At 37.1% G+C, this 27,643-nt stretch overlaps 2 protein-coding genes and 1 non-coding gene across 18 annotated transcripts; 1 reads left to right on the top strand and 2 right to left on the bottom strand.

Moving 5' to 3' along the window:
* Positions 1-535: 535 nt before the first annotated feature.
* Positions 536-9,804, bottom strand: si:ch1073-214b20.2. Of its 2 annotated transcripts, NM_001386854.1 has the most exons (5): positions 9,644-9,804; positions 9,240-9,572; positions 9,053-9,112; positions 3,370-3,609; positions 536-1,211 (listed from the first exon to the last, which is right to left on the bottom strand). In NM_001386854.1, the coding sequence occupies exons 1-5, from the start codon at positions 9,687-9,689 to the stop codon at positions 1,075-1,077; spliced, it is 816 nt and encodes a 271-aa protein (NP_001373783.1). In that variant the 5' UTR covers positions 9,690-9,804; the 3' UTR covers positions 536-1,074. The 2 variants fall into 2 exon arrangements, with proteins under 2 accessions (NP_001373783.1, NP_001373784.1); NM_001386855.1 differs by lacking the exon at positions 9,053-9,112.
* Positions 5,113-5,275, bottom strand: LOC137489057 (U1 spliceosomal RNA). Its single transcript, XR_011008362.1, has one exon. It is a non-coding gene; the product is annotated as a U1 spliceosomal RNA (small nuclear RNA).
* Positions 9,805-11,708: 1,904 nt separating the features above from the next.
* terf2ip (telomeric repeat binding factor 2, interacting protein) lies at positions 11,709-27,423 on the top strand. 15 transcript variants are annotated; one of them, XM_009296493.5, is made up of 8 exons: positions 11,709-11,754; positions 13,125-13,170; positions 16,700-17,555; positions 20,976-21,092; positions 22,152-22,268; positions 22,353-22,439; positions 22,546-22,667; positions 26,725-27,423. In XM_009296493.5, exons 3-8 carry the CDS (start codon positions 16,712-16,714, stop codon positions 27,268-27,270), a joined length of 1,833 nt encoding a protein of 610 aa, XP_009294768.2. In that variant the 5' UTR covers positions 11,709-11,754; positions 13,125-13,170; positions 16,700-16,711; the 3' UTR covers positions 27,271-27,423. The 15 variants fall into 15 exon arrangements, 13 of the variants coding, with proteins under 13 accessions (XP_009294768.2, XP_073792531.1, XP_073792529.1 ...); XM_073936430.1 differs by having other exon boundaries at positions 13,125-14,810; XM_073936428.1 differs by having other exon boundaries at positions 13,125-14,810; positions 22,353-22,457.
* The last annotated feature ends 220 nt before the right edge of the window (positions 27,424-27,643 follow it).

The raw sequence follows: 27,643 nt of genomic DNA, 5'->3' as shown, positions 1-27,643 counted from the left end.
GACACAGTTTCGAGATCCCGAAGCGCAAGTGTCTCGAAACACTGTGCATGATCCGAAACACCCAGGTCACGTGACTAAACTGATTCAAAGCATCGATCAGTTAGGAAGCATTTCGGGACCTGGCAAATCTACATGTTACTGCCGGAGTCCAATTTTTGACCTATGTTATATGGCCTCGTGGACTGTGCGTGTGCGCGCTGTTACTATTCTTCCGATGTCTTTTGGGTTCGAATCCCGATTGTACAAATACTCTCAAATCATGGTTTTATGTATTTTAATTATATTTCTGTTTTATGGGGTAGCCTAAATAGATTACAGCTGCGGATACGCCATCAATATAGCATTGTTTTTGTAACACTAAAACAATAATAAATATTTTAACACTACTGATGGTTGGGTTGAGGGTTTGGGTAGACGTTAATGAAATACAATAAATGAGAAATTTAATGAATAATATAATTAATTCTTAATACCTTCTGGCCACAACTGTGTCTGATCTAGCAATAACCGTTTTAATACCAAAACAAGACATATTCATTCACAAAGTGTTTATTCGGATGTCAGACCAATGTTAAAACAAAACGAAACAAGATCAGAGCATTCCCAACTAGTATTAAAGCATTTCAAAATAGCTGCATCAGCCTGGATTCGAACCCACTATCTCCACATGGAGGGCAGAAACCTTAACTGCTCCACTAAATCTCTTGAATATATATTTCTACAAAGTGGGGTTTAATACCTCAGTTTGCTGAAATGTTCTTGCTGAAGATGTTTCGGTGCAATACATAAAAAATGACCACTAGGCGTCACCGTAGAGTGGGGTTTCGAAACGTTTTAAAGCTTCGACTCATTTGCTTCAAATGTTTCAGTGTTTCATGAAGCCTCGCTTTGCCCACCACTAGCTTTAACCATGTGATTAATCATGTCAGCATTTTAACAATTAGCAGATGCATTATTTTAGAGCTCTGTAAATAACATTTGATTAAATAGCACAGCTTTCATTCATTCATACGTGAATCACAAACAGATATGCTACAGTAAGTCACACTAGTTTTGTCAGCTGTGGTATTTATTTTAGCACTGGAACACCTCGTTGACTCCTCCTCCAGATCTGACATCATAAATCACCAGAGCAACAGTAGCCACACCCATCAGCATGGAGACGACCAATCGGATCGCGATTTCAGTAGAACCACAAAAGCGACTGGAATCTGTGGAAACGAAACACAAACATGTCACCTCATGAGAGCTCAGTGAATCATCAGCAGCCACAAGTGTTCATTTTGTGTTGTCTGCATGTGTGAATTTGACTTGCAAAGTGAGGATAGACAGTCATTTGCATTTTACGACTAACAACAACCACAATTTGGGTACAATCTTGAATAAAAGTCATCTTGGGTGGCATTGGATGAGTGAATCAACAGCAAATGTTAATTTTAGGTGAACTACACCTTTATATGGAAGCCCAATCCAGCCACTGAATAATAATTAATAGTAATAATAATAATAATAATAATAATAAAAGGTTATTTTGGCTATTTAAAGGGGTGGTCCAAAGGGGTAATAGCTGTGTGAACATAAACAACATCTCTGAATGTAGGACGCTCGCAGTACAATGTAAAGCAGGGGTCTCAAACTCAATTTACCTGGGGGCCGCTGAAGGCAGAGTCTGGGTGTGGTTGAGCCACGTAAGGTTTTTCACAAGAAAATTATTATATTATTAATTATTACTTTTTTTATTTTATTTTTTTATTAGAATATGCAAAAAGGTACATAAATTGTACATTAATTATTACTTTTAATTTGTTTAATTTTTTTGATCTTATTTTGTTTTAAAAAACAAAACAAAAATAAATAATGTTTTTTTTAGCACAAAATAAGATAAAAAACAAACCAATAAAAAAACTAACAAGAAAATGAATAAATCAGTAATAAATAATAATGATATTAATATTAATAATTATCCATGTTAAATCCACAACATTCACCATGCGCACAAACCCTGCGCAGTGAAGAGGCGTGGCCAGAGGCACTGTAATGTTACAGCAGAGAAAGCTAAAATGGCGTCCAAACGCTGCTATTCCCACAGAGCTTCTTTTATTTCTGTATTTGGGCTTCCAAAGGACACAACACAAAGACAGAAGTGCTGTATTGTATTTAGCTGCAAATAACAAAAAATAAATAATAAAGACTTGGTCCTTTTGTATACCCTAATCTGTCAATGTATCCCAGGAGATACAACTCATACAATTCTTCAGTCATATATAATTTTTTTTTGGATTTTTTACATTTTGAAATGTTTTATATAGGTCCAGATCAAATATAAAATGGCATCAAATGCATTTTTTTTGTTTGCTTATCAAATTCGATTCCTTACAGTTTAAGGATTAGGAATTTTTAAATATTTGGATTTTAACAGATTTGTGTGTGTTGAGCATCAGTTAAGAGAATGTTAGCACCTGTTAGCTTTATTTGTGGGAAAAACTGGATAATTTGGAGCTTTTGTCAGCTAATTTCAGCTTCCAGGTTTAAAATGATTTTTAGGGCGGGGTCATAATCTCATTATTATTCATAGCAGAGTTTTCTTATCCTATGAGAAGAGCCGGCTTCTTAATTATTCATGACTGCGCGTGCTTTCCAAAGGCAAGACCCAGACCTGCCAGTGCCAAGCTGTGTGACCCTACCACGAATGGAGTTTGGGGACTACAAAAAATACATCCAGGCTAGTGAGATTACAAGGGCTTCAGGTTACGCACATTCACCTTGCGCACACACCCTGCGCAGTGAAGGGTGTATCAATTCTGCATATTATATAGTGAGTTTATAACTCACTTTATGATACATTAACTAAGCGATCATATTTAGCGTAATCTAATTAAAAATATATATTTATGAACAGGACATTTAATAATCTGGGAGCGTTGACTTCAATGTAGTATGTGGCCATGCATCTTTTATTCCCCCCTACTGAACGCATTAGGAACAACAGGGGCGTAAAACTGGCTGGATCCAAGACTGCAGACGCCATATAGATATAGGATGCATATGTCTGCAGCTCCCAAGTAAACCACACGAGGGCACCCTTACAACATCAAATTCAGAGGAATTCACATCAACAAAATGTAAATCCTATCGTTGTTACACATATTATCGATAAATAATATAAAAAATCTTAATTTGACACTTTTGAAGGAATCACACAACGTACAGCATATAGTTTTAGGAACTCTGCTTAATGCTTTATAATTCACATTTAGACTAAACAGTGCAAATGGAACAATTAAAAAGAACTAATCCTTATAAATAAATAGCCTAGTTTAACTGGCCTTTATGAAGGTGTGAGGTTCAACCTGTTGTAATTGAGCGCACCTGTGTGTTGCGGACAGTGTTCCTGAAAGCTGAATGGTGTTGTCTTGTTGCTGATGGGATTAGCAGCCACGCACTGATACACATCTTTACTTCTCTCTTTTATCTCCAGCAGCACCGACAGAGGGAAGTTGAGGTCAGGACCGCTGGTCTGATTCAGTCTTTCACCGTCTTTATACCACGACAGAGAGACGCCAGGCCCGTTCTCAGCTGAGCACAAGACAGCGCAGGGAAAGCCTCCGTCTGAAATTGATCCGGAATGAAAAAACAGACAAGAACTTAGGATAATTTCACATAGCTCGCACTTCCAACACATCAAGTGCCTCTCTGACGGACAGGTTGTACTCTTGCAGGTGGAATACAATATAGACATCTTGATTACCATGTTAAATTATGCGTCCAATTACTACTAACGAATATTTAATCGTCCAATAATATCCAGCTGCAGGCCCGCAGAACCACACACGTTCTAGGCACACACAATCTAGGACACACGATTTAGGCTAGCCATATGGTTACGACTGATGTTAATGTTATTAACGTCTTTTTGAACATCGTCATCGATATATTTTGATATATATGGTTAATAAATATTGTACACAGTAAACAATAGTGTTTACTTTACTTTATTTCACAAATATTGCGATCGAGACGGGTGAATGGGGAGCGTTGTTTCCGATCGCCATTCAACATAATAGACTGAACAGTTTTCTATCAGTCATTATAGCTGATCAGTCATTATTATCTGACAATAATACGGCAGATACTCGTTTGCTGGCCTTGCTGAACGATCTAAATTGGACAAGTTTAATTTGTATAATGGACTCATTTATAATGAAAGAAATAGTAAGTTAATATCACAATAATACATTTTGGATAATAAAAATCTTTTTACATGTAATAAATGTATGACACTATATTAATATTTTACTCAAGTGCTGTAATATTGTTTATTTGCTTAACTTTTTAATAACCTTTTAATTAATGATTTCCCACATTTAATACTGTAGTAATTTATAGTAAGCAATAAATTGTTTTTAAACCAAAATTTAGCAATAGGAACAAATTAACTATTAATAATTAATAAAAAATATTAATATAAAATATATATATATATATATATATATATATATATATATATATATATATATATATATATATATATATATATATATATAACTAACAGCTGTGACAGTTAGTAAAAGATAGTAGTTTATATATAAACTTATAATTCTAAACGGATAATCAGTTAAGATAATCAGTTTATAACTATATATATATGGATATATAGTTTAAATGATTAACTATAGTAGGCTAATTTATTTTAATGTGACACATTATTGTTTGCTTTTTATATTTTACAACAAAGTGATTTTAACCAAGTATGATAAGATTAAGATTCTGAATTAGTTTATTGCACTTAATCCAACAATTAGACAGTCTGTTATGTTTTCTTTGTTTATGTGGACACATGAATAAAGTCATAAATGTCTTTAACCAATCATTTTTATTTACATAATTTGAGTTCAGAAACTGCAGAGATGTTAAAACGATCGTTACGAAATAATAACAATAATGACTGAAATGGGAAACCATACTTGTGAAATTCAATAGGTGGCGATAATGCTAAAGAGTTAGTAGAGCTAGCCTAACTCGTGTGTCCTTGATTGTGTGTGCCTAGAACGTGTGCGGTTCTGCGGTTCCGCAGCTGGATATATCTCTAATCGTCTATCATTAACCAGATGATGGAGGAGAGCGCGAACGCAGTCCCCCACTACCACAAATCATGCAGTCGAGATTCCCACATTTGGAGAATTCGTATAGGTTAACTAGCCTGGGTGCAATGGCTAGACCTCGCCATAGGTGAACCACCTTCGTGGACATGGTGTCCCCCCTCCCAGGTAAGTATAAATTACATTGAGGGCCAGAAGAGGCGGCAATGTCGAGAACTTCATTCTTAATGACGGTGATGCAATACTACACTACACTACACATAGTCCAACCAGATTAAAGCGCAGAATATTGCTGTGAGTACTAGCAAAGGTCACACCAAAATGTATCTGTTTTTAAGAAACAAAATAAGGACATTTTACAGCGAGCCATTTCCCATCATGCAACGGGACCGCCAACCAGCCAATTAAAAATCACTGCGTAAATCTAGCTCTTTTTAGAAGCCAATTAGCTGACTATGGAAACTGACGATGAAATAAAACATTTAACAATTTATCTTTGGAAGCTTTATGAGTGTAAAGATAATAAAAACGGCCAAAAACATTATAAGAAAACTGTGACGTAAGCTTCACGGGAAGTGTTAGCGAGAGCGGTGTTGCCAGATTGGGCGGTTACACGCAACACCTGCAGTTTAGCTCACAGCGGTTTGTCATGACGCTTTTATCGATCTTTTTACTGCAAGAACACACATTGAAGCGTTGTCTGATTGACAAGCAGCGCCTAATTATGTTTAAAAGATTTTAAAACGCAAAATGGGGCGAAGTTATACACCATTACAACATAAAACATCCTCTTATAGGTGGTGTAATCTTAGTGTGTGGGTGAGAGGGGGCAGTGTTTCGATAGTCATGTTGTGGTTCTGTGACTTATTTTGACAGTTAAAGGAACTAGGTTAATTTAAATAAATCAAAATTAAAGTAGATATTAATCTAATTTGGGTGGCACGGTGGCGCAGTGGGTAGCACAATCGCCTCACAGCAAGAAGGTCGCTGGTTTGAGCCTCGGCTGGATCAATTGCCATTTCTGTGTGGAGTTTGCATGTTTTTCCCATGTTGGCGTGGGTTTCTTCCGGGTGCTCCGGTTTCCCACACAGTCCAAACACATGCGCTATAGGGCAATTGATTAAGCTAAATTGGCAGCACTGTAAGAGCTTGTGTGAATGCAAGAGTGTATGGGTGTTTCCCAGTAGCCTACTGTGTTACAGCTGGAAAGGTATCCACTGCGTAAAACATATTCTGTCAATAAATGAATGAGTTCAAAATCACACAAAAAAGGATTTTCCAGGTATTAATGCAAAAACGGCACGGTCTGTTCGCTGTCTTCTGAGGCAGAATGATTTAATCAGTAGATTAATTTAGTAGATGTGATCGCCATCTCATCCAAATTGTTAGACTTTGCTGCAATTTTACAGTCATTTACTGCAAAAACACCCAGTAAAATACCACATAAATACTTTACAGTTAATTACTGTAATTTGCACTGCACTGTTGGTCATATTAGGTATTTGCAGTATTCTACTGTAATCAAAGTAGTCAAGTACTGCTACTGTAGCCGAGGACAAAAAATTACACCATTTATAAAACGTTTGTTGCTTTGAAAATTCAATTCAACAGTAGATACTAAAAATAAAGGTTTTGCACTGATACTGTACTGTAAAATATAAATAAACTACTGTAAAATTAATGTAAAATTGTACAGTAGTACAATGCATTAAATGACATTTTACCGTGAAAAAGTTGCAGCGGTAAGGCTATTTTACTGTAAAATGAAATTGCGGTTAGACCCTGCTACTGTAAAACACATTATACACACTGTTACATGCCTTGGATGTATTTATTTATTTATTATTTATTTGTGTGTTTACTGTCCATTGGGAGTGGTTATGTTGTGTGTTTCTTTTACTTTCACGGTGTCTCTCTGCCTGCTCACTTGGTAGAGCTGATTGGGCCCAGGTGGTGCTCATCAATGGAGCGTGCTGCAGTAATGCGCTGCTACAAAAGAGCAGTGCGTCTCAAACCACGGAGAGGTTCACTTCTCCCCTGCTCCAGACTCGTGATTGTTGTGGGTGTTTATCTGGTTGATTGTAAAAAGGAGTTAATGGGCTAGTGAGTTCAATTTTAGTTTTTGTGTGTTGAGAAACTTGCTTGTTTCTGCGTTGTGTAATTTTACAGGCAGTGTGTCTGTTTTCTGAGTTGTGATTTAAATACATATATTCTTTTGTGTGTGGTACGTAAAAGGTAATTGTATTGTTTCTTTGTCTGACTTTTTGATTTAAAAATTGAAGCTGTAGGGAGAGGGTGCCATTTTTATTTTTGAAATTGTTTGACTGTGTTTATTGATAGTAAGGGAGTTGAGGAAAGCCTGTGTTGTTTCATTTCTTTTCTTTTACCTGAAATTAGGTTATTTAGTACTCCTCCTGAGCTAGACCTGTTTTGTTTGTTGTTTTGGTTAATCCTTCTCCTGAGATTTATGCTTCATTTATTGTTTATTGATTTAAGAACCAAATAATAAAATAATTTAAGTTTACTCTTGTGGTTGGATCACATTTCTGAGGCAGGATTGAAGTGTTCCCTCAAAATTTGATTATTTAATTTATACACCATTCATTCATTTGGACTTCTTTTTTTTTCTCAAATTCTAAATTTTAAATTTTCTTTGTTATTTTCCTTCCCCAACCCTAGACCAAAAAGGGGAAGGGACGTAACAACACACACACACACACACACACACACACACCGGCCACTTTATTAGGTACACCTGTCCAACTGTTTGTTAGCGCAAATGTCTAATCGGCCAATCACATTGCAGCAACTCAATGCATTTAGGCATGCATACATGGTCAAGACGATCTTCTGCAGTTCAAAGCGAGCATCAGAATAAGGAAGAAAGGGGATTTAAGTGACTTTAAACTTGGCATGACCTACTAAACTGCTGACCTACTAGGCTTTTCACGCACAACCATCTCTAGGGTTTACAGAGAATGGTCCGAAACAGAGCAAATATCCAGTGAGCGGCAGTTCTGTGGGAGCAAATTCCTTGTTGATGCCAGAGGTCAGAGGAGAATGGCCAGACTGGTTCCAGCTGATAGAAAGGTAACAGTTACTCAAATAAGTACTTGTTACAACCGAGCTCTGCAGAAGAGCATCTCTGAACATCCAACCTTGAGGCGGATGGGCTACAGCAGCAGAAGACTACACCGGGTGCCGCTCCTGTCAGATAAGAACAGGAAACTGAGGCTACAATTCACACACGCTCACCAAAACTGGACAATAGAAGACTGGAGAAATGTTGTCTGGTCTGATGAGTCTCCATTTCTGCTGCGACATTCAGATGGTCAGAATTTGGCATCAACAACATGAAACCATGGATCCATCCTGTTTTGTATCAACAGTTCAGGCTGGTAGTGTTGGTGTAATGGTGTGCCGAATATGTTCTTGGCACACTTTGGGTCCATTATTACCAATCGAGCATCAACACCACAGCCCACCTGAGTATTGTTGCTGACCATGTCCATCCCTTCATGACCACAGTCAACTCATCTTCTGATGGCTACTTAAGATAACACACCATGTCATAAGGCGGCAATCATCTCAGACTGATTTCTTGAACATGACAATGAGTTCACTGCACTCAAATGGCCTCCACAGTCACCAGATCTCAATCCAATAGAGCACAAACATGTCAATATGGAGCAAAATCTCTGAGGAATATTTCCAGTACCTTGTTGAATCCATGCCACAAAGGATTAAGGCAGTTCTGGAGGTTCCAACTCGGTACTAGTAAGGTGTACCTTATAAAGTGGCTGGTGAGTGTATACTGTATATATCATTATTTGTCACTGAAGAACAAGTGCACAGTATAACTTGTACACAATCCGTCCAGAACATACTGCAGAAATATGAATAGTCTGATAGTAAATCATTGCATAAATGGACTATTGTATTGTACTACTCACCATCCATCTGACAGTCACTGACAAGTGAGCTGTTCTCAATAACAGGAAATGAGACCGGTGCTTCAAAATAACAAAAATGTGTCTCAACATACTAAATATATATATATATATATATATATATATATATATATATATATATATATATGTAAATAAATTGTGGCATGTAAGAGAAAGCATCATAACTCACCATGAACAATGACATGAAATCGTTTAAATGCAGTCACCGTGGTCATGATCTGCGCCTCGTAGAGTCCTGAGTGACTGATTGAGGTGTTTCTGATAGTGAGAGATCCAGTCCTCTGGCTCATCTGCACCCTGTCTTTCAGTTCTTCATAACTGTCATATATAGAGACGATCATGCTATGGATTTCAGCAATGAGAGTGTTGGCTTTCTCAGGTCCAAACATCCACATTATCTGCATCTCTCTGTTCACTTCACCCAGTCCAGTATGTAAAGATACAGAGTCTCCCTTCATCACTAATATCGTTTCAGTTTCATCCAGCTCTCCACCAAACACACCTTAGAAAACACAATAGACGTTAAGTTTGCTATATTAAGAAGACAAATCGAACAAAACAAAACACACTAACCACAGAACATGAGTAGAATCGACGCACACCGTATTCTGATAGGCATGTTGTACTTTAAACGTTCACCATCAGTCCAGCTTGAAAGTGAAACCTTCTGATGCGTAAACTTCACACCAGCAGCAGAGTCCACCCACAAACCACAGTCATGTCATACTTTCCGATGGCACAAATAACATCTTGATTGTGGTGGAAAAGACCATTAACAAACATCAAACATCTATGTCCATGTTTCCCTCCTCCTCCTTCTGTTGTTTTGGAATTCACTATCATATTCTTTGGGTCAAAAATCAGCCACCTTCACTAAACCTCTTTGTTAAGGCAGACAAATGTCAATCCTCAAATCTGTTTGCATGAGGAAACAACCTCATCTTTATCACAAACTCTGTGAATGTCTAGGTTTTCCCTCATCAGTGTGGAGTTTTTCTGTCAATGTTTAATAAGCAGGGGCGCAACTGCACATTTGCTGATGGGTATGCGGCTTCAACTTTTGCGCGCCCCCCTTCAATCCAACTATATTTTATAACAGGCAATAAAATGTGAAAAATATTTCCATCAATAAATTAAAGATATTTTTTCATAAAGATATCAATATGCTTCAAAAAATAGAGTTTCGCAGTTCTGAACACAACTGAAATAGTATGAAAAGGTATAATTACATTAAGCATGTTAAATCGCAAAGAAATGCATCTCTTTCCACCCCACATTTCTTCTCAATTTAATTTTCCCTCACTAAATGATTATATCACCTTGACTAGCCTTGCTTTTGGACTTTTTGTTGTACATTTGTCAAAACAAAACGATAGACATGGGAGTCCTAAAGGGCAAAAGAACATTGCAATTACTTCTCACATGCATACTGTGAGAAGTGTAAGGTCAGTCTTTGCAAGAACAATTGACTGAAACTGCTAAAAGTTAAATAAAAAAGACTGTCAAATGTTTAGTGTAACAAAAAACAAACAAAACAAAAAAAAAACAGAAACAAACAAATGTTCTATTTAATTGAAACGTTATAACTTTGTTTGTAGCTAAAATTAAAAGTTTTGAGCTAAGAAGTTACCAAAAGGCTGGATGAATCAATATGATACATATTAAATTCATAAAAACATGTATATGGTATGAAAAATGGGGGTGGGGGGTGGAATGATTTTTTTATTTAATAAAATACAATATTATACGCGTATAAAATGCTAAATAAACATTTTTAACAAATATATATATATATATTATTTGAAACTTTTAATATAACTTCAAAAATAGTTTTGGCACAATGGCGCCCCCCATGTGTGGCGCTCCTCTGCGCCGCATATACTGCATACCCCCTTTTTGCGCCACTGTTAATAAGTGTACATTGACAGAAATTACTATTTCATATTTCTGCAAATAAATGTACAGAGCAGTGTTTCCCAACCCTGTTCCTGAGGGCACACCAAAAGTCCTTGTTTTCAACCTCATAAACCTTTAATAACAGCATAAAAGAAATCTATGATAGTAACATAAACTTTATCAGTGGCTGAAAAACACTAGTGCATAGCTAGCTCATTCCTGATTCAGGGATAGTGATTAAAACACAAAACAATTGGAAAGTGAAGGTTTGTTGATGTGTAAAACCTATAATAATTAATGCAATTTTATCAAGAACGTATATTATAGCAGTATTTTATGAAAAATTCATTAGCAATAGAGATCGTAGTAGGCGTAAGTATTTCGCTTAAATCAAGAGGAAATTTCAGTTTTAGTTTTGTTTTTCACCTCAGCTCACTAAATAATGAACATTTATAATATTTCAAATTAATTTATTAATGAAACAAATAAATAAATTGCCTATTTTTGGATAATAGTGTAAATAGAAGAAAAATAATTGCGCTACTACCATTACTGACACAAGAAATGCCGTTATGATTAATAAAACAATGAGTAATAAATTACTTTTACTTTTATATTATTTTCCCGCCTTGCAACACTGAACTGTCTTTTATTTTTAAAATAAAAGTCTATATGCGTGCTTCCATCGTTTCTCTTCCCATATCCCATAAAGACGTGACTCTTATTTTGAAACGTTGTTTTCACTTCACAGCACAAGGGGAAATCTTTGGACTCGCTGCTGTACACAGGTAGTTTGTTATGTTTTCCTTCGTCAATATTTTGATTAGCCCCATTGTTTAGGTTGTAAATACGCAAAGCAGAAGTGCTTGTGAGGAAAATCTGCTAAATTTAAAGTGTATTGAATCGCTGGAGAGTGTAAATGAAACGGCTTACTCTTTAAGTTATCGACATTTACATGTGAGTTAGCCATGCTTTATTAACGCTTCATGTACAAGTGTAACTTAGTGTCCTTGATTTGGCGTATTTATTATTACTGTTTGTGTAACCCACAGATTTACTACAAATACCATGGTGAAACTATGGCCTCAGTTAACGTTAACGTTACTTGCTGGTTACAAAAACACGTGTTTACGTTTTATTTGTAGAAAAATTATTGCCAGTTTTATAAGAGATGTGCTTTTAAATCAGACTCAAGACGATTTAGGTAAAGTTGGTTGTTTATTCGGACGTTCAGACATTATCCTTAATAATATAATTTCAGATACGTTAAGTATAGTATAGTGAAATCATATTAGCCGGCAATTCAAATACAACATTGTTCACAGTCAAATAAATGGTGCTAATGTTGTTATCAAGTCATACTCGCATGCTAACGTTAATTCAGATTGAATATTCAAAGTAGAGTGGTAAACAATATAGGGACCATATTCAAATGAATAACCAACATTACCTAAATCTTAAGATGATGATGGTGATCAAAATCCTGTAAAATTTGATATATATATGTATATATATATATATACATATATATATATATATATATATATATATATATATATATATATATATATATATATATATATATATATATATATGTATGTATATATATATGTATATATATATATATATATATGTATGTATATATATATGTATATATATATATATATATATATATATATATATATATATATATGTATGTATATATATATGTATATATATATATATATATATATATGTATGTATATATATATGTATATATATATATATATATATATATATATATATATATATATATGTGTGTATATATATATATATATATATATATATATATATATATATATATATATATATGTATATATATGTGTGTGTGTATATATATATACACACACACATATATATACATATATATAAAACAACTGGTTAATTAGCAAGTCATTGGACAACATTATATGTTCTGTAACCAAAATAAAAGGGGCTACATGTTGGCTCAGTGGTTAGCACCATCACCTCAGCAAGAAGAATATAATAATAACAATAATCAAGAATCACATGTTTGCATGTGAAAAGGCTTGAATTTAAATCTATTTTAATATAAAGTTTTAAAAAGGGCAGAATAAAGTGTTTAAAACTGATTGAAAATGTTGTTATTTTTTTAAAGGTATACCCCGGTTTGGAAATGTCAAAATTATAAAACTGTTCCTAAGGTATGTGTAATATTTATTTATTTATTTATTTATTTATTTTTTAGGACAGCAGTATCTCCAGCAGAAAAGATATCCAAAGATGCCATTTTAAACTGTAAAGAAATCAGTGTTTTTGAAACAAATAAGACGGCAGAAGCCGATGATTCATTTTAATTATTTTGCCTGACAAGTTTACTGCTCCAAAATATTTTAAATCTTTCAAAAAATAAAATATATTGTGTAATTAAAGGGGAAAACGTTTTTGTTTTTTTACCCAGACATTTAAAAACAATATATTTGGTAACACTTTATAATAAACTACACACTATTAACCATTTATTAAGCATTAGCATCTAGTGAATTCATTATTTGTTAAGCATTAATTCTACATTAATAAACGTTAGTAAGCAGTTTATAACTGCAGCTTCAAATGCTGTATTCTTGACTTACAACCACATGTATAATGTGCTTAATAACTATACTTTCATACTTAGTTAATGATTTGTTTTTCATTACTAAATTAAGTATTGTATTATTTACAAACCAGTTGTATTTAAGAGTAGTTGGAGGTTTTTAAGATCATGCAGAATGAGTTAGTAAATCATTAATAAACTATTGAAATCAACGTTCGTTTATACATCTTATTATTCAGGCATATATTAATTACTATGTACAGTATGTTAATAAATGCTTTATTAACTCAACTTCATCCAGTTTTGTGACCATCTAAAGTGAGGACTATTCATGCTTTATAAATCCCTTATAAATGATAAATAAAGGCTTGATATCAAATGAACAATAATCTTTGCAATCTTATCTAAAAAGCAAAATTATTGTAAATATTAAACATTGCTGAATAACCAGAGTGTCAAAATAAAACAACAACAATATTATAATTTAACAATATAATAAGATGCAATGTTTAAACTGTATAGTAAACTATAATTTAACTGACTCTTTAATTGTCATTTATAAGGCATTCATAAAGCATGAATAGTCCTCACTTTAGATTAGGTCACAAAAATGGATGAAGTTGAGTTTATAAAGCATTTAATAACATACAAGTTAACTATTGGTACATGCCTGAGTAATAAGAATTCTAAATGTAAATTTTAATAGTTTATTAATGATTTACTAACTCATTCTGAATGATCTTAAAAACCTCCAACTACTTTTAAATACGTCTGGTTTGTAAATAATATGATACTTAATTTAGTAATGAAAAATAAATCATTAACTAAGTATGAAAGTACAACTATTAACCACATTATTAGGGTGCTTTCACACTTGGTTCATTTGCCTGGACCGTACCCAAGTCCGATTGTCTCCTCCTGCCACCTCCTCCATTGGTTTGTGTTCACACTGTCTTTTTTCCTTCTAAACCCCGGTACGCTTGCGTCATCGAGCTGCTGTTTTGTTTACGGTCGTTGCTAGGTGACGGTCACGAAAGAAAGCGCCAAAATGGAAAGACTTCCTCACATCGCAGTCATTCTGCTTTTACTGAAGCTTTTGATTTTGGACTCGCGTCCATCTGTTGCAAAAATATTACAAACATTCAGAACATCACGCAGTGTCTGCAGAAGCTGTTTTTGGAGGAGACAAGCAGACATCACTGTGTATCACTGTGTTTGCCCTGGCTCAGTCCCACGCGTGTCACCAAGGTACGAAACGTGACACACACACACAAACACACACACACACAAACATAAACGAACGTTATGAAAATGATAGTTTGTTGTACAGTCTGCGGTTCACTTCCGTGATTTGGTACGATTGCATTCACGTCAGAAGTGAACCGTACCAGAGTTCGCATGAATCATACCCCAGACCTACTCTTTCAAGCGGACTCGGGTACGGTTCACGGGTGCGCACCCGAGTTCAGAAGACACGTTCACACTAGCTAAACGTACCGTACTATGACGTCAAACGAACCCGGGTGCGGACCAAAAGTGCTAGTGTGAAAGCACCCTAAATGTGGTTATAAGTCAAGAATACAGCTTTCGTAGTTGCAGTTTTAAACTGCTTACTAACGTTTATTAATGTACGGTTAATGCTTAACAGATATTGAATTCACTATTTGCTAATGCTTAATAAATGGTTCATAGTGTGTAGTTATTATACAGTGTTACCCCACTAATACACTTGCATAAAGTAAATCTTATCTCAAAGCTTTTACTGCGGCACTTTTTAAGCTATATGTCATCTCCCCATGCCACTCCTAACAAGATGCCGCCCTGGGCAATCACCCATATCTAAATCCGCCACTGTTTCTAAACATAATAGTTTTAATAACTCATTTCTATTAACTGATTTCTTTTATCTTTGCCATGATGACAGCACGTAATATTCAGCTGTAAGTGTCATTTAAAGGCTTAACTAGGTTATTTGGATTAACTAGGATGCTTTCACATCTGTAGTTCGCTTCATTTGGTCAGGACCAAGCGTGATATATGATACTTTGTTGCATTTTCTGCCTTCTTTGGGTCGTTTTCACATCACACTGCTGGCTTTGGTCCGAACCAGTTGAAACAAACCAAAATGCAGTCATCTGACAAAATCCACATCTCTCATTGGCCAGATGTTGTTGAACGTATTTCCTAAACTGCTTATTGATTGGTCAGAATTCACGTGCGGGAAAATGCCAGTGAACTCCCGCAGGTAAACAAAACCTTTTACTCTGGAGGGACGACTGCGCTGGCTGATTGTATGCCTGCTTTAAACAAACTATACATTACGAGAATGAAGCGCGGCCGCGGCTGGAAAACAGTGTTTAATGCATCGCTCGTCACTTCAGGAGGAGGCATGAATTAATTTAGCTAAACTGCAACATGTTCATCTTGCGTAAATATTACCAACGATCCATCAGGTAATGTTTTCCCCTCTCTCTCTGTTGGTAAAGCGCTGTCAACAAATATTTTTCCTCCATATCCCATAATGCACAGCGCATCGGCCTACGGCAGCTGAATTAGTCCAATGCGCAGTACTTTTTGCGGTTGGACCTGTTTTAGTACGGATCATATTCTCACATCAAACAAACCGCTCCAGGGTTCGTTTGAAAGCGTACCGAGACCACCTCTTCAAGCAGGTCTCGCTACGCTTATTTGGTCCGCTTAAGAGTACGATTGCTGCATTCTCACGTGCCCAAACGAACCGTACCAAAAGGGGAAACGAACTCTAGCGCGATTCAATCGAACTAAATAAGGCAGGTGTGAAAGCACCCTTAGGCAAGTCATTGTATAACAGTGGTTTGTTCTGGAGACAATCTAAATCTTAATATTGCTTAAGCCGGCGAATAACATCGACCTTAAAATGGCTTTAAAAAAATTTAAATCTGCTCTTATTCTAGCCGGAAAAAAACTAATAAAGCTTTCTCCAGAAGGAAAAATATTATAGGAAATACTGTGAAAAATTCTTGAATCTGTTAAACATCATTTAGGAAATACTTAAAAAAGAAATTCAAAGGGGGGCTAATAATTCTGACTTCAACTGTATATGCAAAATATATTACTTTATCATCTAACGCTAATCACCATTGTAATCTAACCACCAGATAACCATCACCATGTCAAAAAAGAAGGAGGCCTCCAAGATTTCTCCTGTCCTTTTCCTGGACCCCGGCGGACAGTCGATGCGATTCTACGTGAGACCCGGCCCAACTAAAATGCAGCTTCACCCTTTGATAACTAGCGGAGGAGGAAATCTGTGTCGCAATCAGGAGCCCGGAGCCATCTTGCTGATCGATCCCACAGATGCCACTAATGTGACACAGAATACAGGACAAAAATACATCTCCACGAAATATATCCTAGACTGCGTGGAGCAGAACCAGCAGCTGGATCCCAACGATTATGCGATAACCATTGGTCCATCAGTGCAGACACGGATGGCCTTGCGCAATCAAGGCAGCGGTCGTTTGGGTTATTCATCGGAAGAGGACGCAGCCATTTTGAAGTTCATCGAAAAGCGGCAGCAAGATGCCAAAGGAAACCTAGTTTGGAAAGAAATGGAGAAACGGCACGTGACCGAACACAGCTGGCAGTCGATGAAAGATCGGTTCCTAAAGCATCTTCAGCAGAAGCTTGCAGACAAACCCACGAAGAAGAGTCCCATAAAAAGAAAACCTCTTTCCTTTACGCAAAGCCCATTGAGGAAGAAGAAAGTGGTCGAGATCTCAGAAGATGAAAGCGTGCAGAAGGCAGATTGTCCTGAAGCTCCGATGGCCACAGAGACGGGGAGCATCAATCCTCCAGCTTCTCCTGAGAGAGCCAGTTCTCCTCCTGAGGAGCCGCAGGCCGCCGGGCAGCCCTCACAGGCTTCCAGCAACGACAGTCAGGACGAGACCTGTGTCCTAGTGATAGAAACTCCAGAGACCGAAAACCCCAGATTAGATGAAGACGCTCCAGATGGTGAGGTTAATCATGGTTTGTTTTTCAGTGGATTTTTAAACTCCATATGAATTCAAAACTTACTGTGTTCAGATTGAATAAATAATCCATGCAAGTTAATCTACTGAATTATATGTTTGCTTTGGTAATCTTCAATCAAAGTCTGAGCTTTGGCTTCAGTGTTTGGAGTGACGGTTCCTCTGTTGACGTCAACCTGAGAGCTTCCAAAGCAACTGTCTATTAATACTGTTAGTTTGCTAATAGCAGAGTTATAGAGAGAGAGAGAGTTGCGACAAGGCAAGTCCAAAATGTTCGATTATCACGTGATTCATGTAGACTCATAGTTCCAGGTGCTTCACGGTTAATTCAAATATTGTTAGATAACGTTAAAACATGCTCACTCTTATTTTAAGAAAATTTGTACCTTTCAGAAGTGCAGCAAAAACAAAGACTGTGCATTTATGCACCATCAAATGTGGTTATAATGGAAGTCAATGGGGCAGAAACAGCCACCAACAGTAAATTAGGGAGAAAAGATGAAAATCTAACAATGCATCAAAGCCAATGTTGTTACTAGTGGTGGAAAGAGTACTAAAAAAACATACTCAAGTAAAAGTACCATTACTTGCCCAAAAATGTAGTGCAAGTAGAGTGAAAGTATCTGTTGTGAATATTACCCAAAGTATAAGTAAAAAGTAGCCCTTTCAAAAGTACTCGAGACTAGTGAGTATTGCACAGTGAAAAGTTGATGCGTTTACATGCAGTGTGTGCAGGGATGTGTAAACGTAACATTCTGTAGTGCATTCAGTTTTCTTCCTTTATTCCTTTCTTCATTTGTTCGTTCTGTCCTTCCTTTATTCATTTATTTGTTTGTTTTTTTCTTTATTCCTTAATTCACTCATTCATTCATTCTTCTGTTCCTTCATTAGGGTCGTTCGTTACTTCATTCGTTCATTACTTTGTTTATTCGTTTATTCGCTAGTTACTTTGTTCATTACTTTGTTCGTTTGTTACTTCGATTGTTCGTTCGTTACTTCATTCGTTACTTCGTTTGTTTGTTCCTTCATTCATTCATCCATTCATTCTTCTGTTCCTTTCTTAATTAGGTTAGTTCATTACTTCGTTCGTTCATTAATTTGTTTGTTCGTTAGTTCCTTCGTTTATCACTTTGTTTATTACTTCCTTTGTTACTTCAATTGTTTGTTCATTACTTTGTTCGTCCGTTCGTTAGTTCATTTGTTAATTTGTTTCTTTATTTGTTTGTTTGTTACTTTGTTCATTTGTCACTTCGTTTTTTTGTTACTTTGTTCACTACTTTGTTCGTTTGTTAATTTGTTCGTTCGTTACTTCCCTGCCTTCCATTCTTCTATCATTCCATGTAGTGATTTAAGGCTGTTTGGTGATTTCAGTAATCATACAATGGACATCCTTCATTCTCCAGGGCTCGAAATTGCGACTATTTTGGTTACATATGCGCACAAAATATTATCTTTGCGACCTCAAAATATATTTGGGAGCATTTTTGCGAGTGTATAAAATTATTGTGTTCGACCAGTTTTTACTGCAAAATGTTCACCACATGCGCGGATTCGGTAGACATTCAGGCAAAATGCATCTCTGCACTTGAAACGCGAAACGCAGCGCTCAGGAACGGTTTAAAACAGTTGTCATGTCAACTTGCTGCAGTAAACAAAGCCAAGTCTATAATGCTTGCCCCGCCTTCACGCTCTTCTTATTGGTCCACCACTGCTCTAGCACTGAAATATGAACTGTCAATCACTCATTCAGCGCCTTCTGGCTTCGGATGACAGAGAGAGCTACTACCGTGAAAAACTGTAAAGCGCTGAAGACGAGAATGAAGATAACACTGACAGATTTTGTTTTAGAAACCATGCCATCTAAAGTTATAAATAATGACACATCTTACTAGTGACGATGTGCTGAATGTCAATCCACCATCTACACTTTTCCAAGACTAGAAGACTTCCGTTGGCTTCAGGTCTGCTATGAAAAGTCTGTGGGATGTTATTTTCAGGTAACTGTTCGCCACATCTAGCACGAGAGCTTCTGTTTAATCCTTCATATAATCGCCAGATGCTGTCCGCCATGCAAGTGGCTGCTATATGTCATATTTAACACCACGTACACCATCGCAAACAGGCTTGCACTGAGTAAACTAATATCGCTACTCATAAAAAGACCGGTATTGCTATTAACATGACGTATGCATATAACAAGGTACAGTATATGTCAAAAGCATTAGTGCAATATCAGACACCACCCATGACAACAGCATTAGTTATATCGTTAACAGATTCATTCATGTCAAGCAGTGTGTGCAGGGCCGGTGAGCGCTCCGTGTATGTTTTGGTCACTCAGTTATGTTATAAAAATGTATTCTCTTGTGATAACGGGATTTCGTTGAGAAATATTTTTCTCACGCTTGCATATTTATAAATTTTTTCTTTCTTCACACTGTGCAATAACAGAATAGCATCTACTGTGCCTAGATTCTGGCGATTCCGCCTCACCTCCAAAACGCGGCCAACTGCACTGAATGAGCATTCGCTCCAACCGCTTGTTGTAGGAATGAACAAGATTCTGGAAATAAGCGATCATGTTTTTCCCATGAACGATAGCAGATTTTCCTCTCATGACTTCTCTAACTGAAACTTTGAACAGTAGGCTACTCTTGCACTTCATCCATTATTTTGGGCGTCTCATCTTCCCATTCTGCAAAGCCCACTCTTTGCTTTTTCGCTGGTCCACTGCCATATCCCGCTACATCCACCCGCAACCGACCCGCACTTAATAACAAAATATATAACCAAATATAACCGGCATCCACACATCACTTCTTTGGACAACGCTTGCACAAAATTTAAGACCTTGTAAAAATGCGATTAAGACTTTTTAGTACCTTTTAAGGGCCTTAATTTTCTCATAATTGATTGATGTACTTTAATACTTTTTAAGACCCCGTAGACACCCTGAATCTCATCCATCCATAATAAAAAGTAGCTCACATGGCTTCAGGGGCTTGAATATAGGTCTCCTGTTGCAAATCGATGTGTTTCTGTAGTAAAAATATTCACATTTGAAACTTGCTAAACAGTTTTGTGTAACTTCCACAAGAGATTGCCTCGTTCTTTTTCTTTTGAGGTGGATCTTTGGTGCATTAGTGCCGTCAGCTGGAAAGGAATGTGAAATGTCACAAATTACAAGTAGAAAAGTACAAAATGAGGAAATGAATGTCAGTTTAGATATGAATGCCTACCTATTGCCATTGTAGAGCTGGAAAGAGCCAGGATATCTTTGATTTGACTGAAAATAGAAAGTCATGTAGATCCAGGATCATTTCAGAATGCATAAATCGTGGGCTAATTCTCATTTTTTGGGTTAACTATCCCTTTTACAAGCTCTTCCTTTTTTTTTATTTAGCATCAAATGAACATTCATCTCTGAAGAAAAAGAGACGGAAAACCTGCAAAACCTCAATGACTGATTCCAGAAGCTCTAGATTAGAGGAAGATCCTGTTGGACAAGACATTCCCGATGGTAAGTTGTTCATGTTTTTTTTTTTTTTTCTGGTAATACATTTTAAAATGCCCTAAAATTTAAATTTTGTTATTATTTTCATGTTGTTTCAATCCTCATGAGATCTTCATTCGTCTTCTGAATACAAATGAAGGTATTTTAGTTAAAGTCAGAGAGCTCCCTCATCCTCCATAGTCAGCAACTGTCCCGAGACCAAAAAATGAACCAAAAACGTTGTCAAAATATTTAATGTGACTTCAGCAGTTCAACTGCAATCATGGGAAGCTCCAAGAAATATTGTTGTGCGCCAAAAAACAGTCGGGCGAAGTTGTCTTTACCATGTTTTACACATCACATTAAGGTTACATGACATATTTTGACATGTTTTTGGCTAGTTTTCAAAACTGTAAAGGTCTCAGGACCATTGCTGTCATTAGAGGATGAGGGAGCTCTCTGATTGTATCTAAAATATCCTCATTTTGTGCTCACAAGATGAATGAAGGCCTCATGAGGTCTCAAGCTTGCCAAGAAGTTTTGGATAATTTGATGTTTCCTCATTCAGACAGAATGCCCGAGCATTTGAAACTGCATTTCAAAGATGGCCGCTGATTGAAATTACTTGCCCTATAGGGACTATGGTATAGGGAGGATCGGCTCTTTGATGTTTATTGCCATCTTTCATAGAAAGAATGAAATATGAGTGAAATACGGGAAAGTACCTTTACGGGATGATGGCGGGATATAATTGTAAAAATACTGGAGAATCAAAGGGATTTTTAAAAATATCTCCTGAAAATCTCAAGCTTTACAATGGCTACAGTTTTTTTTCTGCAGTTCAAAACAAGTCCATTAAAATGCATCCGTCCTTAATAAAAAGTAGTTTACACAGCTCCGACTGCTTTAAGAACTTTAAAATCTGCCCATTGACATTGTAGAGCTGGATAGAGCCAGGCTATTTTTAAATAAAATTGACTGGAAGTAGAAATTCACATGCACCAAGCATTGACAGTAGTAAATCATTTAAACTATGAACTAACCCTTTAACAAGCTCTTTTGCTAATCCTTTGCTGTTTTATTTAGAATCAAATGCACAATCATCTCCGAAGAAAAAGAGACAGAAAGCCTGCAAAACCTCCACGACTGATTCCAGGAGCTCCAGATTAGAGGAAGATCCTGATCGACGAGACATTCCTGATGGTGGTTATTCATTTGGGTTTTGTTTGTTCACTGTGTTGTTCCTCAGAATTTTCAGTACTTTAATGTCTTATTTTTTTTATGTAGGGTCAACTGAACAATCATCTCCAAACAAGAGACAAAAGACTTCCAAAATCTCCACTAGTGATTCAGGAAACCCTATAGGAGATCAAGGTTGTGACAATCCACATGGTATTGTTATTAATGGTTTTATTTCATGCTGTTCTTTAAAAAGCTTTGTACATAAACCCTCAACTATTTTCATTTATTTTAAATTCAGGATGCAATGCGAATTCATCTCCCAGCAAAACGAGACAAACAAACTCCGAAGCCTCCACTCCTGACTCGAAGAAGCTTGGGATTCTTGCTAAAGCTGCGAAAGAGTTTGAGGATTCAGATGTGGTGAGATTCAAGAAAACTGGAATAAGATACAGCTGTTGGGTTTCTATGTGTTTTATGCATGATACACTTGGAAAATGTGTTTCCCATCCTGGATGGTTTTCTTATTTAATTTGGCTTGTTCAGGCATATTTGAATACAGAAATCACACGCTGATTTAATAGAACAGTGGTTCTCTGTTCTCCAGTGGTTCTACTAGAACCATTTTAGGGTGCTTTCACACCTGTGAATCTATTCAGTTGTTCCGAAACAGAGATTAAAATTGTTACATTGTTGCTCTTTGCTCTTGGAGCGGTTCGCTTTCACACTGCAAAGTTTCTAATCGGACTAAAAGAGCTAAAACAAGTCACGTGCGAGTAAACTCTCCTCACATTGGTCAGAGTGTCAGGGTTTATTTTGCAGCGTCCCGCTCAGCTGTCAGGAGAGGTGGTGGTTTGGTGGGGATTGACAGGGTGCGCGCATGCGGTGTCTGAGGAGAGACACGGTGGGGAGGGGTGAGAAGGGTTTCGCGACGATGCCTATTTGAGGACTGGGAGGGAGACGCGAGATTACCGGGAGATCATCACTCGTTTGCGGGCATCCGGAGACTCGCGAAACTTCCCGCCCTACTCATAATTCTCTCTTCATATAGCCGTATGCCTATTACATATCCATAAAACACTGTGATATAACCGCGCTCGGATCGGATCGCTTTCTCACTGCAGTCGAACCGCTCCAGGGTTTGTTTCAATCGAGCCGAGACCACCTCATTCAAGCGATCTCGGAGCGATTACTTTGGCGCGGAACAGAGCGCGATTGCCCTGTTCACATATGCCAATCGAACCGCGCTAACTGGGCAAACGAGATACGTTCCGAAACAAAAGTGTAGGTGTGAAAGCACCCTTAATCTATTTTAAACTAGGGTTAAATACAGTAGTCAACATTTGAAGTGGATCATTACCTTACCTTTCATCAAAGTTTTCCTAAAACTACTGAACAACACCCATTCTTGTCTGATCTACTTCAAATTGACTACAGTGAAGGAAATAATCACTGAACACGTCACCATTTTTCTCAGAAAACATTTTTAATGGTGCTGTTGACTTGAAAATTTCCTCGGATGTTGGTAACAACCAAAGAAATCTATCTGTGTAACGCTTCTCTTCCTGATGACACAAATCACTCAGGCGGACACAGAGAACTGCGTTCTGCGTTGTTTATTCTGTAACAGAAATATACATCCTCTGGCAACAGTATGCATTTAAACATGCGTCGCCTTTCTGTATTCAGCAACCATTTTCTGCTGTGTTGCCACATAAAGTCATTTTAACAAAACATTATTTATTTACAAAAGTTCATCATACCTGTAACAGAAATATACATCCTCTGGCAACAGTATGCATTTAAACATGCATCTAAAAAAACCCAAACAAATAGTAAGAAATCACCCCTGCACATATTAATGTCATCATTCCAGCTACACATAGCATGAGCAAATTAAACCACACAAAGTTTGTCACACATGGCGATCATTCGACAGATTTGATCTAAAACATCGCTTAATGTTCATATTGGGCTTGTATGTGTTATTAATATGTGTTAAAATACAAAATTTGTCACATTTAGCTGGAGCACATTTGACCTACCGCCTTTCTGTATTCAGCAACCATTTTCTGCTGTAGGCGGGGCTTTGCAGGTGAAAGGTGAAAGAAACAATCAAACACTGTTGCCACAAGAGGTCTCCCAACAACCACAAAATAAACAAAATAACCCATTTTGGTGAAAGACAATTAAACATTATTTTAACCCTGTTACATATGCAAAGAAAACAAATCAAATTAGTTTATAAATAAAGTTCTGGGTAATAAAATGAAATGATGCAAAGAAAAAAGTATTGAACACATGAAGAAAGGGAGGTGTTTTTGGGCAGTGAAAGCCCAGACAGCAGCTGAAATCTGTGGATTATAATATAATAAACTGAGAGAGTAAATCTTTGTCATGGACCAAATTTCTAAAAATAAGCTTGAATAGTTGTCTGTAACAGGAAGCTTCTGACGTCCCAGGCGAGCGCCCCGAAGGCTCTGTAGTCCGTTTATAGCCTAATGTTAGCTTTTCAGATCTTACGTTTGCATTTAAGATCCAAAAGTGCTCAAAGTTGTATTTTCGTGTGAGGATTATCTTTCTAGACAAAACGTGTAAGTGTAATGAACTGTTTGAACCATAGACTGTAAAATATATGGACGTAGTATCCGTGACGTCACACATAGGTTTCTAAAGAGCGCAAAAGAAGCCACAAGTAGGCGTGGCCAACCGTCGCCATATTGTTCGCACGTTATCACACCCACGGCGGGATACCAAACAAGGGCAAAGAGGCGGAGAGTGGGCAGAGCTACAGACACCTGCTAGCATTTTGCTTGGACCTGGTTCAGACACACTTTACTTTAGGAGAACGCTTAATTCTTTATCACCTGTGACTCGTTTGTATTCTGACCACTTGTGCTTGGTTGTACACTATATCAATAAAGTGTTTAGACTTTTAAAACACTGCTGTATTACATTGAGCCACTAAACATTGTTCTTATGACGTTTTTCATAAGGAGGAAAATGCAAATTACTTTCAAACACTTCAGATATAGTCTGTGTTAGTTAATGTAAGACTATTGATGAAATCCAGCATAACACTGTATGACAACGCTTCAGATGACTGTTCTAGAGCCTACAGCTAATCAATTTGTCAGATTCTGAAGTGCATTACAGCTCTAAATATAAATATAAACGATAAATGATCTTAAATAAAACAAATACATGTATAGAGATGGTATATAAGTATATAACTTTACTCACATGGGGAACGGAGGCCACGTGAATGGTTTGTGAGCACAATTAAGTGCACTCAGCATGCCATGCCATCTAATAATTGTAGGAAACAAGTCCAAAAGGCAGTTGAGTGTGTAAAGCCACATAAAACAACAAAGAAATATGATAAATATGCAGAGTTCAGTGGCTAATCTGCCGGATTCAGCTGAGGTGACGTGACGGCGACCAGCGAGACCTAACTGTCACTCAGGTGGCCACGCCCTTAATTATGCAAACTTAATATAACTTAATATAAAGGAAACAGATGAGTTATAAAAAAATTCACCCCCTCACAGTTGTCATGAAGGGTAATATTAGCTATGTTACCCAAAATCTTTTTTGTAGCAGGCTGTAAACACCTTTTTTTCTGCTGTAAAGTTGGCCATTCTAACAGAGGGCTCAATTGAAATTTGCTCTGTTTTGGAGCCAGGAGCGGCCAGGACTAGCGGAATTTCAGATGAATTGCAGTTTTAGTTACTCCCGTATTGGCTTCCTGAGAGAGAGCGGGAGGTTGCCGCTTGGTTTGAACACAGAGCTTATTGAAAATCCTATAGGGATTTTATCAAGGGGACCAGTTTTATGCTAGCAGCCGGTTAGCCTACAAGGTAATGTCATAGTTCCTCCACTTTTTGTTCTGTGGCTGCCATCGCATCATCCAAGTGGATGCTGCACACTGGTGGTAGTGTGGAGAGACCCCCCTCATTATCGTGAAGCGCTTTGGGCGTGTGGCCGTAAACGCGCTACATAAAGACACATTACATTACTTGTGTTCAGTCAGTAGACAGTTGATTTTTGTGCATGTTAAAATCAACCTCATGAGTGTTTATGAAAGCAATCCCATCAAATGTGCTGTCAACTACCTCTGGACGTGGCTGAAAGTGAACATGCTGAAATGACTTAATATTCAGACTTATTTTAAACACATGGAGAGTTTAACCAAATTTTACTCACTGTTTACACACCCTCAAGTTTTTCCAAACGTTTGTGAGTGCCTGTTAAACCCAACAGACGATATGTTGGAGAAAGCTGTAACCATTGACTTTCATAGTAGGAAATCAAATACTACAGAAGTCAATGGGAAGTCTTTTGTGTTTAAACGAAGAAAGCAAGTGAAGGGAGCAAAAATAATGACGGAATTTTCCATTTGAGGTTAATTATTCCTTTAATACCAGTAGTAAATGGAGCCCAAGATGTACTTTCTTTGACTTTGTGTGTATCTCTACAGATGGATGACAGTGAAGAATGTGAAAATCCATGCGAAGTCCCGATTGCTGAGCCTTCGGACGCACAAGAAAGCTCAGCAACGCCTGCAACACTACTTAGAGAGCCTGAAAACCAAGCTGAACATCATGAAGAGACTCAACCGGATTCACCAATGTCCGAGGAAGAGCGTCCAGGGCCCAGTTCGGCAGTTGTGCCGCCTTCTTTAAATTCGTCCACAAGCTGCAGCCACATCAGAGAAACTCCTGAGGAAACTCTGTCTAGAGACTTGTTGGAGGTCAAGGAGCAGGTCATTAATTTGATGAGGGAGACCAAGAAAGATCTGGTTGAGGTGACCAAGGCGCTGCTCAAAGCCAGTGGAGATCTTAAAAGAGCTCAGGTGTTTCTGCTAAATGGGTATGACCATGAGACGCACGGGCCTCTCTGGACCCGTCTGGACGACGAGACCCTCTTAGCTGCTGATCCATATGAGCTCGAGCAGCTGCAGTCAAAATTCGGAGAGGAGGAAGTGACTCGGAGGAAATCCTTCCTTGCGACTGATGTGAAATGAGATACAGTAATCATTTCATCATCATCGAAGTTCATCATCACACTTTTTGTATGTATTGTCGGTTTGGTATCAGATTTTTGTCGAAACTTTCAGATGCGAATAATGACTTTGTTACAGGATATATATATATTTAATAAAGTATTTTTCCCTAAATTGGTAGTCTATCATTGTGTTGAATGATCAAATGAGCCTTGTTGAAACGCATATCACACACTTCTGCTGACTATGAATGCCAATCGCTCAAGGAAAATAATTATATAGGTAAATGTGATGATACCATGTTGTATTAATGTTACAGCTGAGGTGACCTTAACCTGAAGTCTTAAATCTTGTGCTTATTGCATTTCTTGACAAATAATACGCTAATTTCTGA

This window comes from Danio rerio, chromosome 22 (genome assembly GCF_049306965.1).
Source record: "Danio rerio strain Tuebingen ecotype United States chromosome 22, GRCz12tu, whole genome shotgun sequence".
In the NCBI taxonomy this organism is placed as follows: domain Eukaryota; kingdom Metazoa; phylum Chordata; class Actinopteri; order Cypriniformes; family Danionidae; genus Danio; species Danio rerio.
The sequence above is the reverse complement of the archived record's forward strand: the minus strand, read 5'-3'. Positions and strand labels throughout refer to the sequence as shown.

What these genes read in the sequence shown, in the direction of transcription:
- si:ch1073-214b20.2 (NM_001386854.1), bottom strand. Translation starts at nt 9,689, where the DNA reads ATGCCTATCAGAATACGGTGTGCGTCGATTCTACTCATGTTCTGTG. An exon ending in ATTTCATGTCATTGTTCATG is followed by an intron (nt 9,113 to 9,239) that starts GTGAGTTATGAT and finishes GTTATTTTGAAG; the next exon opens with CACCGGTCTCATTTCCTGTT. An exon ending in ACACTGTCCGCAACACACAG is followed by an intron (nt 1,212 to 3,369) that starts GTGCGCTCAATT and finishes TCGTTTCCACAG; the next exon opens with ATTCCAGTCGCTTTTGTGGT.
- terf2ip (XM_073936424.1), top strand. An exon ending in ATTATAAAACTGTTCCTAAG is followed by an intron (nt 13,171 to 16,699) that starts GTATGTGTAATA and finishes TCTAACCACCAG; the next exon opens with ATAACCATCACCATGTCAAA. An exon ending in AGATGAAGACGCTCCAGATG is followed by an intron (nt 17,556 to 20,975) that starts GTGAGGTTAATC and finishes TTTTTTATTTAG; the next exon opens with CATCAAATGAACATTCATCT.